Source organism: Hypanus sabinus, chromosome 25, assembly GCF_030144855.1.
Source record: "Hypanus sabinus isolate sHypSab1 chromosome 25, sHypSab1.hap1, whole genome shotgun sequence".
NCBI lineage: Eukaryota > Metazoa > Chordata > Chondrichthyes > Myliobatiformes > Dasyatidae > Hypanus > Hypanus sabinus.
The window spans coordinates 4,864,780-4,881,360 of record NC_082730.1 but is presented as its reverse complement, the minus strand read 5'-3'; the positions used below and the strand labels follow the sequence as shown (position 1 = coordinate 4,881,360).

The 16,581-nt window shown below is 44.6% G+C and overlaps 1 protein-coding gene across 2 annotated transcripts in view; it reads right to left on the bottom strand.

The window, feature by feature from the left end:
* The window catches only part of LOC132380944 (plexin-A2-like), a 570,948-nt gene extending 560,793 nt beyond the window's left edge, over positions 1-10,155 (bottom strand). Inside the window, exon 1 of one of the 2 annotated variants that reach the window (XM_059949929.1) lies at positions 10,052-10,155. Coding sequence is in view for 1 of the 2 variants with exons in the window: in XM_059949928.1 (XP_059805911.1) it covers positions 9,870-9,894 (25 nt within the window). In the remaining variant the exon portion in view is untranslated. Of the gene's footprint in view, positions 1-9,869; positions 9,933-10,051 lie in introns of those variants that run through there. The other variant, XM_059949928.1, reaches the window with a different exon arrangement.
* Positions 10,156-16,581: the final 6,426 nt, after the last annotated feature.

Genomic DNA, 16,581 nt, shown 5'->3' with positions numbered 1-16,581 from the left:
GCTCCCCACATTTCAACAAATCCCAGAGCTTTCAGGACCAACTCACTCCTTTTGAACAGTGATTTACAGGCGAACACAACAGCTGGATTACACACAGGGAAGTCCTCTAAGCAGAAATGAGTTCATAAGTAGTTAAGCTATTTTTGGCTTCAGTTGAAGGGACAGATATTGGTGAAGGTAAAGGAGAGCCTGGTTGCTCCTCATGCAGTGCCATGGGAACCTGCATGCAGACCTCGATTTAACATCTCACCTACAGGTTGGCACTTCTGCCAGTGAAATACTCCCTCAGCACAGCACAGATGTGTCAGCCAAGATGATGCACTGGTCCTGAGGTGTGAGACTAGAACCCATAACCAACTAAAGGCGAGAGTGCCAGACATGAAGCAAAGCCAAATCTGCTAACAATACAACTTGATTTTGTGCATTTGTCAAAATAATACAGCAATTCCTCAACATTCAATACATTCTTTACTCCAAGGTCATTGTATATCTGGAAATATTATGTTTTATCACTTCAAAACATTAAACTAATTCAAAAGAAGACACTAAAGTCCAAAATGTGGGTCTCACTTTCCATTTACTTTAAGCGAGGTTCACACGTATTATGTGGTAGCATGATAATGTATGCAATTAACATTTTTACATATAACCCATAATTAATTATTTAAATGAACAAGAAAGCTTAGTCAATGTATATACAAAATCACTCAAATATTAAATACACATCAGCAAAGTTTAGAGCTTAAAGTGTCGTACAACATGGAAACAGGATCTTCAGCCCATATGATCCTTGTCAACAAAGATGCCTCATCTGAGCTCATCCCATTTAGAAGTGTTTGCCCATAACCTTCCAAATCTTTCTGATCCATGTACCTGTGCAATACAATGCAGCAGGTTTCAGTTGCAGGACTGTATATAGCCAAGGTGCCTAAGACTTTGGACAGTACTGTAGTAATTTTCTGTATTGCACTGTACCGCTACTGCAAAAAAAAAACAAATTTCATGACCTATGTCAGTGACTACCCACCTGCCCTCGGCTCTCCTTCTCTGCCACATGTCCCACACCCCTCCCACGGTGCTTCACCTTCACCATACACATCTTTTGCTCCTGCTAGGTTTACAAACTTGCTCTCTGCTCCACGTTGATAAATACAATACTGTGCAAAGCCTTAGGCACCCTTGCTATATATACAGTATGTGCCTAAGACTTTTGCAATGTACTGCATGTAACAGCAGAATGTGTTAGAAACTTTTAGCAAGTCAGGCTGGATTGTCATCAAAGAAACAAGAAACTTTAAAAATTTCTCCCACCACAGAAGCGACCTGACCTGCCAAGTGTTTCCAACATCTTTCACATTTGTACATTTCCACAGCATTGCTCATCATAGGAAGAATGGTGAGGTTTTGGAGACGGTGCAGAAGTGGTTTACCAGGATATTGTCTGGATTAAAGGGAATGTGCTATAACAAGAGGTTGGACAAACTTGGGTTGGTTTCTCGGAAGAGGTGGAGACTGAAGGCAGATCTGATAGACGTTAATAAGATTAGGAAAGTCACAGACAGAGTAGACAGACAGTATCTTTTTCCCAAGCTTGCCTGGAGGGCAAGTGTTTAAGGTAAAAAGGGGGAAATTTCAAAGGAGATTTCAAGATTTCAAAGGGGAACATGAGAGGAAACATCTTCACTCAAGAGGGTCATAAGAATGTGGAAAGAGCTGCCAGGACAATGCAAGATCAATTCCAACGCTTAAGCGAACATGGATGGTCGGAGGATGAAGAGCTATGGTCTCAGCGCAGGTCGATGGAAATAGGCGGTGTAAATGATTTCAGCATGGATTAGATGGGCTGAAAGGTCAGTTCCTGTGCTGTACTTTTCTGTAACTCTATGAGGTATAAGAAGCAAGTTTTATTACACAGAGAGTGGTGGGTGCCTGGAATGTGCTGCCTGGGGTGGTGGCAGAGGCAAATACATCGAAGATTGTTAAGAGGCATTTACATAGGCACATGAATGTGAGGAAACAGAAAGATAGTTAAGTTTTTATTTCAGACTTCCAGTACCTGCTTCTTTCTTGAGGTTTCCAATAAAGACTGATAACAGATAGCAACGTTTGCATCAAGCAAGTCCAGAGCAACGGCCTTGACATTCAATAATGTCATCAACAACTCCCTGATCATCATCGACCTGAAATCCATCTTGATCAGGCTACAAAAGGTGAGAATTCTCTCCACTCCCCTGGATGAGGGTAAGGATGCAAAGCTGGACAACATCTGGAAGGAAGTGCCCAGCTGCTGTCTGTTACATTGGAAAACCTGTCAGAGTTGGAACTGGCCATGATATCACTTCAACCCAGGTCTCAAGCTCTGCAGTAATGTACAAGTCAACTTAAAATAAACCTGTTTACCTTTTTTGGAGAACTGTGATGATTTTGAAAGGGTAGATGGGGGTTGGGGGGGGATAGCAGATAGATTCCTATTCTCACCCTAAACGTTTTTCTCACTATTGCTGCAGAGTTTGTCACTCAGGAACATTATATAGTTACATACAGTGCTTCTGTTACCTTCTCAGCACTCTCCAAACCCACTACCACCAAAGGAGTATCACACACCCACAACTGTTGACTTAATGATCCGGAGGAAGGAACAGTGTCTAAAGTTTCCAAACTTGACAATGGTACAATAAGTGGAAGGGCATGTTGTGATAAGGATATGGTGAATTTGCAGTGGGATATAGATAGATTGAGTGGGCAAAAGAATGCCAAATGGAGACTAACGTGGGGAAGTGTGAGGTCATGTATTTCAGTAAGGAGAAACTAAAGGCAGATTAATCTCTGATTAGAGGGAGACTGAAACTGAGAGAACTTCAGGGTGATCTAAGTGTTCTCGTGCATGAATCACAAGTTGTTGCAAGCAAGCTGGCTTTTCCCACTGAGGCTGGGTGGGACTACAATTAGAGGTCATGGGTGAAGGGTTAAAGGTGAAATGTTTAAGCAGAACATGAGGGAAAACTTCTTCACTCAGAGGGTGGTGAGACTGTGGAACAAAGTGCCAGTGCAAGTAGGATACAATTTCAATTTCAATGCTTAAGAGAAGTTTTGATAGAACATGGATGGGAGGGGTATGGAGGGCTATGGCCTGGGTGTAGGCATGAACTAGATGGACCTGTTTCTGTGCTGAAATTTTCTATGGTTCTACGTTAGCAGGAAGGTCCAATAAGAGGTTAGGAAGGTAAATAGCATGTTGGCATTCATTGTTAAGAGATCAGAGTTTTAAAATATGCATCTTTTGGTGTCCTATCATAGGAGATTAAATAGCTTGGGACTGTATTCCTTAGAAAAATGATGGGTGACTTTATTCAAAGTTGTTATATCTAAAGGATCCCTTGACAGGGTAAATGTTGAGATGTTTTTTCTAGGAGGACTGGTAATTAAAAATGTAGTAATTTCCTCTGCCAGAGGGTGGTGAATCTCTGGAACTCTCTGCCCCAGTGGGTAGTGGAAGCTAGATCAGTAGAAGTATTTAGAGATATCTGACAGCTCAGGGAAAATGGCACTTAGAAGAGGAGCTAAAGCAGCACAGAGCAGCCATGATCACATTGAATGGCGGAGTAAGGTGGAAAGTCTTCTGGCCTACTCCTGCAACTAAGTTTTTAAATGGGGTTGAGAAAAAAACAACAGCAGGACTGAATAGTGGAGCAAACTCAATGGGCCGAATGGACTAGTTATGCTCCCATATCTTACAGTCTTTTGGGTTACTGCTAACTAGGACAAGCGCAGTTGGTCTGTGGTAACACCATCACCTGTAGTTTTCTCTCTGAGACAGACACCTTCCAGAATGGAAGCAAGTCATCAATATTTCATTTCTACTGGCTCTAAGTCAGGAGTTCTGAACACCTTTTATGCCATGGACTCCTACCATTAACCGAGGACTCCAGTCTGGGCACCCCTGCACACAGTGGGAGTTCAATGCTGGGTGGGCTGTGCCCATTCTGTCTGGCTGTGTGGGAGCAGCTGCATGGGGAGGACCATCTCAGTTCGAGGTGATAACTCACCACCACCTTTTCAAAGCCAAGTGTGGATGGGCACTAAATGCCAACCTTGTTGCAGATGTCCACGTCTGTGACATGAAACAGCATGCCAGCAATGTGAAACCAGTACTGATCCACCCTTGGCTAAAGGTTAAATACAGACATTTTACGAGGAATTCCAAAGCTCCAGGAACTTTCCTAAGTACAGTAGATTCTGATTAATTGGGATATTGATTAATTAGGCGGCTGCTGATTTGGGATAAGTCTTAAAGAACAAAAACTAATTGAGAAAATAGCCAGATTTCCGTACATTTATTTGGGACACTGTGCCACTTAATTGGGACAGGAGACTGTTGCCAAACTGTTTCTAACTAACATCAGTCAAGCAGAGTGAACGTTTTTTTTTTAGCAGCATCAGCTGTGTGTTTTTGTGTTCAGAAAGCAGTACTTTATGCCACTGGTAGTTGGTAAGAAATAAACAGTAAGACAATTCAGAACTCCTTTTTGCTCTTTGCAGTTTCAAGCATTCAGGCTGCAGTTGTCAGAAACGGCAGGGAATGAAAATCAAATGATTTCACTCCCTTAACAAGTTAGGAACTATGAGGAATTTGAAGGAATTGACAATCATCTTAAATATTGCAATGAATGATATAAATCACTGAAAGCATTGTGTGAATTGATTTTGTTCCTTTACGGTCAATCAAAGAAGGAGGCAGCATACACTGGATAAATACCTCCATCAATAACCATAAAGAACTAATACACACTTTTATAGTACTGTAGTTGTATTGGTAGTGTTCTAATTTGCTCCGTATTTAATTTAAATACTTAACTGGCACTCAGTTAAAAAGTTTGTTGTTTTATACTTTTTTAGCTATTTCCCTGAAACCAGCTTATTCAGGAAATTGCTTAATTGGATCAAAATGCATTAGTCCCAATGTATCCCAATTAACCAGAATCCACTGTATTGCTATTGGTGAATTCCAAGTCAAATCCGTTTTCCTGGTACCTGTAAATGCATCGAGCTGGAACATTGCTTTTACCAGCACAAGTCTCCAGGAAATTAGCAGAGCTCGCCCTGGTAAGGCTGCCAATCCCGAACAGCCCGGGTCTGGGCAGCTGGGTCGAAGAGATGTGATCACCACCTCCAATTCTCACAGGATTTCCCACTCATTGCCTTTAGCACCTCCAACATTCTCATTCAGATTATCTTTCATGTGACATTATCAGTTCAGATGTGTACTTGAGACTTTTAGCTTTTTTTTCCCAAAAACCACCGCTGACCGTCATCTTTCTGACGCGCACGCTTTGGCTTCGGACCCGGCAGTCAATCGAGCAGCTCACTGGTAATTAAAGCTCCGTGAAGTCAGAACAAGGTCCGATCTTCTCCCACCTTTCCCCTTCTGCCTTGCGGCTGCTTGCAGTCACAAAACCCCCATCGTGGAGATGAGCCACAGGCATCAGCACAGGATCAGTTCTCAAACAAGGCTGGTTGTAAACTCAGAGCACTGCCAACAAATAGCATTCTTCCTCAACGTGCTTGTGTGGTTTGAATTACAAGGTCAGAAACTGAACTTACTTTTATCTAATAAAATATTCATTCAACGTTAGCAATGGAATTTGAACAGAATCAGAGGAAGTCGCCTCGTTCACAGTATTGATTAAACAATAAATGTTATTTGGAGCTTTTGGATCTAGTCCGGAGCCTGCTGCAGTGAAAAAGGTTCTGTCCAACAGCTCCCCCAGAGGTTTGATTGTACAGTAATGACTTCTCAAAATATAGATGACAATCACAGGTTTGTCTGTCTCTTCCATAGCGTTCTCTCACAAAGTAGTCAGATTGGCCTTTACAATTAGCGCCAGTGGCCTCCCACAGTAGAAGGAGCTAAATTCCTCGGGATCTCCTTTGCTGCAGCTTTTGTCCACGATCTTCCTACATCTCAACTCGCGAGAAGACGCATCACGCTTGGCTGCTATTGGCCCAGAGTCAAATAAATTGTTGGTAATCACCATGTGTCGACAAGTGAAAAATGTCCACCTGCACAGAGCACGGAGGTGGGGGGGGGGGGCCTGCTGCACAGAGCTCTCTCCAAGAAGAAGGGGTGATAATTGGATAGCTGGGAGGAGATGCCGTCTGCACCTGCTGTTGCTATCGGGGAGAGCTGGAGGTCTGCTCTCACTCAGTTCTGCATGTTGTTTTGCAATAATGGGACCATTATTGTAAATATTCAACTCGTCAATAACACATAGGGTAGGAGCCAGGCATCTATTTATCGTCTGTCTGTAATGTATTTGCGTTCTGCATCCTCGCTGGGTAAAATTAATCAACGAATAGTCGCAAACACCAGAAAGTCTGCAGATGCTGGAAGTCCAAAGGAAATCACACACAAAATGCTGGCGGAACTCAACAGGCCAGGCAGCATCTTCGGGACATGAATAAGCAGTTGAGATTTCCGTCCTGCAGGACTCCAAAGAAAGCAGGAGGTGAAGGAGACAAGCTGGGAGGTGATAGGTGAAGCCAGGTGGGTGGGAAAGGTCAAGGGCTGGAGAAGAAGGAATCTGATAGGAGAGGAGAGTTGTCAGTAGGAGAGGGAAACCCGGGGAAAGTAATAGGCAGGTGAGAAAAAGTCACCCGCTTGGCTCTTTGGCTGCAGAGAAGACGAGTAGGCATCGCAAATTTTTTGTTGACTTCGACTTTGGTCGTTCGTCCTTGCTTGAATTTGATCCAATTGCTTTTACATGAATTATGGAAGAGTCGAATGATTTTATTGTTGGTTTGTAATAAAGTATTAAAAGATACTTTTTTCCCGATGAAATTCAGTTAATTGGAAGCACATCATACAGTGCAATACTCTCTTAGCCTCAGTGACTTTTAATTTGTTTTTAAGTAATCTCTCCATATAGAATTTAAAAATAAACCAATTCAATATTTTCTTTCCAGTGAATCGGTAATCAACTTCAGAGCAAAATGTAAAAAATAAGTTATATTCCTACATTTAGCTACAATTAACTGATTGGGGTCTTCAGGAAGGATAAGACGAGGGAACACAAACCTACCCCCATAGAGGGATCAGAAGAGTAGAGAGTGAGCAGTTTCATGTTCCTGGGTGTCAATATCTCCGAGGATCTAACCTGGTCCTAACATATCGATGCAGTTACAAAGAAGATGGTTACAGCGGCTGTATTTCATCGGGAGTTTCAGGTTTGTCACCAAGGACATTAGCAAATATCCACAGATGTACCATGGCGAGCATTCTAACTGGCTGCACCACCGTCTGCTACAGCATGAGGGGACACAGCGACTGCACAGGATCGCAATAAACTACAGAGAGTTGTAAACTTAGTCAGCTCCGTCATGGGCACTAGGCTCCGCAGTGTCCAGGACATCTTCAAGGAGCAGTACCTCAGAAAGGCAAAGTCCATCATTACGGACCCCCATCACCCAGGCCATGCCCTCTTCTCATTGCTACCGTCAGGAGCCTGAAGGCAGACACGTGAACAGCTTCTTCCCCTGTGGCACCCCATTTCTGAATGGATATTGAACCCATGAACACTTCCTCGCTACTTTTTAAAACGTATTTTCTGCACCACTTATGTAAACTGTTCAATATATATTTACAGTAATCCATACTTTTATTAATATGTGCTGCATTGTACTGATACCGCAAAGACAACAAATTTCACTGTTAAACCTGACTCTGAAATATACATCAATGGCTGGGAGGTGATTTCTCAGCTCTGTGAACATTATAATTCGCCTTTTGTCCCATCGAATTTACCCACCGATGCTCAGTGCTGCCACACGGATCACTGTTAATAGTTTGGGGAGGGGAAGGAGGAAGAACTGAACATCAACTCCACGTACAGCAGCAGATCTCCTCGAACAGGAGAGACACAAACACGCTCAGAATAGACATCGCTCTTTCCATCCTTATTAAATGTAACTCCAGCTGCGCACAGCCTCCTCACAAATACAGTCAGGGACAACTAAACCAGTTCCTCCTTCACCTCCGATGCTGGGAATAAGGATCAGTGGCAGACATCCTTAGGGGCAGGGGGTTCCCAAAGTTAGTTATATACCAGTGACCCTGGGGGGGGGGGGGGTCCTGCTTCAGGGTAATACTTGAGCGGTGGAACGACTTCATCTCTCCGCTCACTCTTACATTCCGTGCCCTGGTCTTGCCTTTCAAACGGATTCACGCTGCCTGGTTTGTAAGCTGAGCCTCCTAAAGCCCAAAACTAGTCTCTTAACAAATGGTCGTACTTTTGGCTTTCTTCAACTGTGTCTGAGGCAGGCACAGAATTAGAAGTTCAACGGCCTCGGGAAGACATCACAGGCTGCCTGCCGAAGTGATGTCAAACATCTCAGCCCCCTTGTCAACACGTCGCACTTTCTTCGCAGAAGGCCTCTGAAACATTAGGTTTCAGTTTTTAAAAGTACATTTCCTATTCTGCCTTTCCACTTCCCACTGGACCCTTTCTGTCCAACTCCCACTCACTGGAGGAGGTTCAGAGACCAGTGCATGGGCACTGGTGTCCCGCACCTCCCCACTTCCTGACAATCTCTCTTCTTACCCCCCAAAGAGATGGCCGTGGACAAATATTAGTTTTCAAATATATCACAAGCCAAAACAAAACGATGTTGACTCGAATAGATTGTCAAACTGCTTTTGGGTAGATAATAATTCATGTCATTTGCGGGAAGAAATTCTGCTTTGGGCCATTCTCCGTCCCAACATACTGTGCCTTCCTCTGAATTCACTCATATACAATCTAATTAAACAGATCCCTCTCGGCTAAATCCATCAGTACAGCTAAGTAACAGACTCAGACATCTGTTACTGCTATGCATTGATCCAACAGCCCCACCGATGTGCAGACAACTGTACTGTACTCTGTTACGTGCTGTCAGGGGACAGGGAAGGTATTGCTCGGGAACTTCGATACGCGCGTTAGGTTTTTATTCAATTAGAATGTCCTCATTCTCGTTCACGAGTTTTACCGTCAGCTAGACCTGGCCGGTGACGGGACTACTGCCGTCGCCGTGTTTTACCTTCGGTGCCCCCAAATCTCAGCGGAACACCGCCCGCCTGAAAACTACTTGAGACGGCACAACGCGCAGAGCTGGTGTCACACTCGGTGAGAAGTTCCGTCCACTCCCCCACCGCCCGCTCTCGGGGCATCACCAACTCCCCATGCCCAACAAGGGGCTTCACCACACGCACGTCCCCAGCAATACCCGCCTCCCCTCATGGGTCCCAGGGTAGAGCAGCGAGCGGGCGGGTGGGGGTCACGGTGTGGACAACTGGGGTCCCGGTGAAATGTCAGAATACGGGGCAGTCAGTCACGGTTTCAGCGACAATCTCCCCATCCTCCCTTCACCCTCACTCCCCAGCCTCCTCTCCCTCCCACCTCCCCGCACACTCTCCCTCGTTCCTTCCTTCATTATCTCCCCCTCTGTCTGTCTCACTCCCTCATACCCCCCTCTCCCTCTCTCCTCCAGTTGCCACTAACTTGGTCCCGGGATTTTTCACTCAGTGTATCCTCTTCTCCCCGCCCTCTCACACACATCTCATCATTCCCTTCCTGCTTCTCTCCTATCACCACACTCCCTCCCCGTTTCCCTCCATCCCTCCCACTCACTCAACGTTCCCCCTCTCCCCTTCTGTTCTGGGTTGGCACTAACTTGTTCCCGATATTTCTCACCTCTCTCTCTCAGCTCCGGGTTGTCATTAACCTGGTCCCGATGTTGTCCTCTTTTCCGCCCCTCTCTCTGTCTGTCTCCCTCAAGCCTCCCTCCCTCTCCATGCTCCCGGTTGTCACCAACTTCTTCCCGATATTTCTCACCTCTCTGTGTCAGTCTGTCTCCCATCTTCTCTGCCTCTCTCTCTCTCTCTACCTTCCTTCTCTCTCACTCCCCTTTCCCTCGCTCTCTCATCCCCCTCCGTCCCTCCCCTTCCCTCGCTCCGCTTCCCTCCCTGTCGCTCCCTCCCTCTACCTTCCTCGCTCCGTTCCGCGCTGTCACTAACTTGTTCGCGATGTTGCTCTCTCCTCGGTGCTCTTCTCTCTCTCTCTCTCTCTCTCTCTCTCTCCTCTGCTTCTGCCTCACTCCTCCTCTCCGCCAGGCTCAGCGCTCGCAGTCGGCACTGGCTCATTAGCATGTCACGCATATTAGCATATCACGTACATTACCCTACCGCGCCGTCTTAACATATCGCGCGCCGATGAGCGCGCCTGGTGACGAGTTGGGGGCGGGCGGTCAGTTCCTGGCACCCATGGGTGCCTATTAACGCTGTGACTGCTGTAGCCCAAGGTCACCACACGGCCACCAAGCCTGCCCCGTACACGGTGCACGTAAGAGGAACCTGCTGGGAGGGATCATTTTGCCCCCACTCATTTCCCTATACCTCAATAACTGTCACCCCAACGACTAATTTTTAAAAAATATAATTTATTCCGCAAAATAGGCCCTTCCAGTCCAACAGCCCCAATTTAACCCTTGCCTCATCACTGGACAAATTACAATGAGCAATTAATCTACTGTGTTTGGACTGTGGGAGGAAACTGGAGCACCTGGAGGATATCCAAGCATTCCATGAGGTGGGGGAGGGGGACGTTGATCTTCTTGTCTGCGCCTTGTGGCACCTTGGCAGCAAATTTGCCATTTCTTTAGCATTTGTCTGTTCTTACCAGTCCGAGTTGCTACCTCAAAGCTCAACCCAGCACCGATGAAGAGTGTGCAAGGAGCCAGCAGGATTCGAAACTGCAACCACTCACTTCAAAGTCCGATGCTGAGGAGTATGAGGAGGATGTACAGAACCCTTACAAATGACATTGGAATTGAGCTCTTGTACTTCAATGCCCTGAGCTGTGATAGCATTGTGCTAACTGCTACTCTACTGAGGCGCCCCAAAATCCCTGCTCGTAACCAGGACCCGCATCGTCTCATCCCAGACTGCAAGCCAACAGAGATAGCTCCTCTCCTTTGCTGAGACAGGTACTAGAACAATCTATGGATAGGAAAGGTTAAGAGCAGGGGTCTTTGGTAGGGGTCCTTGGCATAAAAAAGGTTGGGATCTTCTGGTTTAGAAGGATATGGTCCAAACATGGGCAAATTGGAACTTGCTTAGATGGGGCATCATGGTTGGCCGGGACCAGTTGGGCCAAAGGGTACGTTTCAGTGCTGGACAACTCCATGCCACCAGGCCAACTTACCCCACTAATGTGTGCAACTTAGTGCTGCTGGCAATAAAGTAGTCTACCCAGGGCCTGGAGAGACCACTGGTCACTGGACGTGGCCCCAAGTTATAATCACAGAACATTGAAAAGGACAGACAGCTGCCTCCTTCTGTGTCTGTCCTGAGAGAAAGGACTAGATAAGGTGGATGTGCAGAGGATGTTTCCTGTGGTGGGGATATCCAGACCTGGAGGGTACAGCCTCAAAACTGAGCAGTGACCCCTTAGAACAGAGGTAAGGAGGAATTTTATTAGCCAGAGAGTAGTGAATCTGTGGAATGCTCTGCCACAGACTGCGGTGGAGGCCAAGTCCGTGAGTATATTTAAGGCGGGTGTTGATCATTTCCTGACCAGTCGGAATATGTTGAGAAGGCAGGTGTGTGGGGTTGAGTGGGATCCAGGATCAGTCATGATGGAATGGCGGAGCAGATTCGATGGGCTGAATGGCCTAATTCTGCTCCTATGGCCTAACTTGGCACCATACCGTAGAGGCAGAAATGAGGACTCTGAGCCACATCTGGGGCACAGTAGAGAAGGTGCCCAAGGACAGACGGAGAAGGAGGACATTTGCTGCCCTAAATGCCAGCAGTGTAACAAGCAGCAACTGCCTGGCCTGCTGAGTTCGTCCAGCATTTTGTCTGTGTCACTCTGGATTTCCATCCTGAGCCTCCTGTACCTTCTTCCTGATGGCAGCAGCAAGAAAAGAGCATGACCCGAATGGTGGGGATTCCAGAAAGTGGCTGCTGACTTCCTGTGCCAGCAGTCCAGTGGTGGGGAGGGCTTTACCTTTGATGGACTGGGCCGTATCCATTACTTTTTGTAGGATTTTCCACTGTGCTGCGCTGTACTGTTGTATGTTCTATGTGACTGGGAGTGCTGATAGATACAATTATTGGAAATATAGTTATAGATTCATCGAGTTGTACAGCAGAGAAGCAGTCCCTTTGGCTCAACTCATCCGCTCACATCAAGGTGCCTATCATAGCTAGTCCAATATGCCTGCATTTGGCCCAAATCCCTCTAAACCTTGCCAATCAACACAACTTTCTAAATATCATTCAAACATTGTGATTGAACCTACTTCGACCACTTCCTCAGGCAGCTAGTTCAACACACCCATTACCCTTCTCCTCTTCTTACCCCCCACTTTCAATCAGTGCCCTTTAGTTTTGAACTCCCCTACCCTGTGAATGAGACTGTGACCATTCACCTTATCCATGCCTCTCACAATTTTATCAACTTGTATAGCATCACCCCCCACCCAGTCTCCCGTGTTCCCGAAAAATGTCTTGGCTTATCCAGCCTCTTCTTACGACTCAAGCTCTCCTAGTCTGGTAACATCATTGTGAATCTTTTCTGCACCCGTTCCAGCTTAACAACAACCTTCTTATAGCTGGGCGACCAGAATCTGCACACAATATTCTGCGCGGTATTACTGCTAGTGCCCATGGGGCGTTGCAGGGGCTTCAATGTTTCTATCATTCATTTTATGGGGTTCTTGTTTCGTGGATGTCTGTGAAGAGTAAGAATTTCAGGTTGTACACTGTATTCATTCTCTGATATTAAAACAAACTTTTGAACCTTTCAACCTCTGAACCATTGAAAATCCTGAAAGGTTATAACATGAAATGCCAATGCTTATGTTCAATGCCCTGAGCGATGAACGCGAGCATTCCAAATGTTTCCAGCACCCTGTCACCCTCTGTCACCACTTTCAGGAACCAGGTACTTGTTCTTTTAGGTTTCTCTGTTCTACAACACTGTCTAGGGCTCCAGTGCCCTGTCACTTACAGTGTATGTCCTGTCCTGGTTTAACTTCCCAAAATGTAACACATCAACTAGTCTGAGTTAAATTCCATCTGCCAACCTTTGGCCCACTTTCCCAATTGATTTAGATTTCTTGTAATCTTAGATAACCTTCTTCACTCCATTTAGATTTCCAAAAGGCTTTTGGAAAACTGCCACAGAAGATGCTGTTGCATAAATTGAGAGCACCAGGAACTGGTGGAGGCGTGTTAGCTTAGATTGGAAACTGTCTATCACATGGCGAATGGACCATGGAAGAAATGGGTACTTTTCAGGCTGGGGGGATATAATCAGTGAAGTGCCCCAGGGATTACTGTACACTATTTACATTAATAACCTGTAAAATGAATGAAATGTTAAGTTTCCAAGTTTGATGATGATACAAAAATAGGTGGAAGGGCATGAGTGATGAGAACATTGTGGTTCTGAAGTTCAAATTCAAGTTTATTGTCAATCAGATGTATAGATGTACATCACCAAACAAAAGCACGTTCTTCCAGGGCAAGGTGCACTACACAGTCCGTACAATTCACACATAACACATAGAGTTAACAAATAATAAAATAGCATAAAGTGCATTTACAACACAAGCTAAAAGGTGAACAGTATAATGTTATTGCACTTCATCAGTGATGAGAGCTAGGTTGTGGTAAGAATTCTGAAGTTTCACAGGCTGGAGGGCAATCTGTTTCCCATCCTAACAGTCCTTGCCCTAATGCTATGGTACCTCCTGCCTGCTGGTAGGTGTCAACAAGATTATGGAATGGATGGGAGGGATCACTGACAATGCTAAGGGCCCTGCAATGGTGGATCCCTCTAAACTGAGAGTTTGGGTGTAAACAAGGCAAATGCAGTTTAATATGTGGAAGCGTGAGGTCATGAACTTCAGTAAGAGGAGTCAAAAGATGCATCATTATTTAAACCGGGAAAGACTGAAACTGAGTGAAATTCAGAAGAATTTAGAGTTCTAAGTTAGCAAAGCGGGTCCAATAAGTAGGTCAGAAGGGAAACAGTGGGTTGGCCTTTATTATGAAGGGGTTGGAGTTTTGAACAGTGAAGTTTAGTTACATGGTACATGAAACTGGTGAGACAACACCTGAATACTGTGCACAGTTCTGGTCCCTCCATGTAGTAAATGATCTGCTGTAGTAACATTGGAGTTCATTCAAAAGGGTTTCACCAGGGTAATCCCTGGGATAGCTAGAATGTCCTGTCAAGTGAGGCTTCACAGTTTGGGTCTTTATTCCTTGGAATTTAAAAGAATGAGGGGTGACTTTATTCAAATATGTATGGTCTTATGGTCCTAAGTGGGCTTGACAGGGTAGATGTTGGCACACTTTCAGTAGATCTAGTGTCCCAAGCAAAGGGCTGAGGGTACAAGAAAAGGGACTGGTCATTTAAAACTGAGGTGTGTAAAAGTTTCTTCTTTCAGAGGGAGGACTCACACCACCAGGATCAAAAGCAGTTACTACCCCTCAACCAAAAGGCTCTTGGTTAAAAGGGGATAACTACAGTCACTTACCCCATCATTGAAATATTCCCACAGCCAATGATCGCACTTTTAAGGTCTCTTTATCTCATTATCTCATGTTCTCGTTATTTATTTATATTTGCAGTTGCACAGTTTGTTGTCTTCTGCACTCCGGTTGATCTTTCACTGATCCTGTTATAGTTACTATTCTGTAGATTTGCTGAGTCTGCCTGCAGGAAAATGAATCTCAGGGTTGTACATGGTGACATTTGTATACCTTGATAATAAAATTTACTTTTAATTTTGACTTTGAACATTGAGGTGAATCTCGGAAATTCTCTGCTCCTAAGGGTGCTGGAGGCTAGGACATTAAATATATTTAATTTGAAGGCAGATAAAGATTTGATAGATTGAGGGGTTAAGGGTTGTGGGGAACTGCACAGAAGAGAAGTTATCAGCTTACATCAGTGACGGTCATACTGAATGGTGGGGAGTCTTGAGCAGCCTGGTGACAAGCTCCTGTTCCTATTTGCTTATGACCTTGAGTGCAGCTGTGGAGAGAGAATCTCTCTGTGGAGATGTAATGTTACAGATTAATAATGCATAATTATTCCTACCCTGCATTCAGAACATTTTTAGCCAGAATATAGTTACTTGAATAAGAGGTAAGGAACTTTGGATTTTGTGTTAAGGAATGAAGGTGTAGAGGAGGAGAGTACTTCTGTGACCCTGATCGTAATTCAGTTAGATTTAGCATAGATGAGGAATAAGTCAAAGCTAAAATGGGAGCAAAGTTTCAAGATTGGGGTGAGGTTATTGTTACAATGCTGCAAATTGATTTAACAGAAGTGGACTCACTGGAAATAACTACTTGTACATAAATGTATCTCAGAGCAATGGGCAGGAAACTCAGGGTTTTGGGTAAACAAAAAGATTGCCAGAAGCTCCCTGATGACAAGAGCAGAGAAAGACAGGAGTAGGTTTCCATTCATATATCAAGAGCTCAAGGCACAGAAGGAGTAAAAACAATTGAGGAGTGACCTTAAAGGGAAATAAGACAGGTAGATAAGAGATATGACAAATATATTTAAGTTCAATAAATGTATTTGTTTTACAAGAGTTAAAATTAAGTGGAAGGATAACATACATCAGAAAAGTAAATGATGTATGAAGGTAGAGGATGCTTGATCAAAGTACATTTATTATCAAAGTATGTATAATTTATACAACCTTGAGATTTGTCTCCTCACAGGCAGCCATGAAACAAAGAACCCAATAGAAACCATTAAAAACAAAAGAAGATTGCCAAACACCCAATTTGCAGAGAGGAAAAAAACAAAAAAAAATGTATTGTGGAAACAATAAAGCAAGCAAACAGCATTCAGACCTGAAGTTCACAATGCCAGGCATCTCTGCAGCCAATTTGCGAGTCCACTAGTTGCAAGGCACTGCCACAGTCTAGCACAGAGTTGAGTAAACGCCACAGATCAGTGAGCCAGATCAGCCAGTCTCACACCTCTGACCCTGACACCAGGACCATTTCAACTTGGCCCAGTGCTTAAATTGCCCAAGCCTCAGGTCATTCCTTGCCCACAGGCTTGGGCTCCATTGCCTCGATACTGTCAGAACCTGAACTTTCCAATTCTGCTCAGACCTTCAATCGATCAAATCTCTTATCTGTACAATTATTAACAAATGATTTGTGATCATCTTCATGGAAGAGAGGGTGAGGGTGAGGCCATGTGTTAAGGGTGGTATACGTGAAATATTGGACAGGATAAACACAGAGGAAATATTGAAGGGTTTGCCACCTTTGGAACTAGATAAATCACCTGCCCAGGTGAAATATATCCTCAAAATTTAAACAAAATAATTGAGGAAACTGGGGAGACAATAATTTATCTTCCCCATCCCAGATACATGGGTGATGCCAAAGAATTGGACATTACATTGTCCCATGTTTAGAAAGGGATAATCCAAAAATTTGAGGCTGGTTAGTTTAACCAGTGGACAGATGACCGGACTCCATCAGAAGGGACAATATAA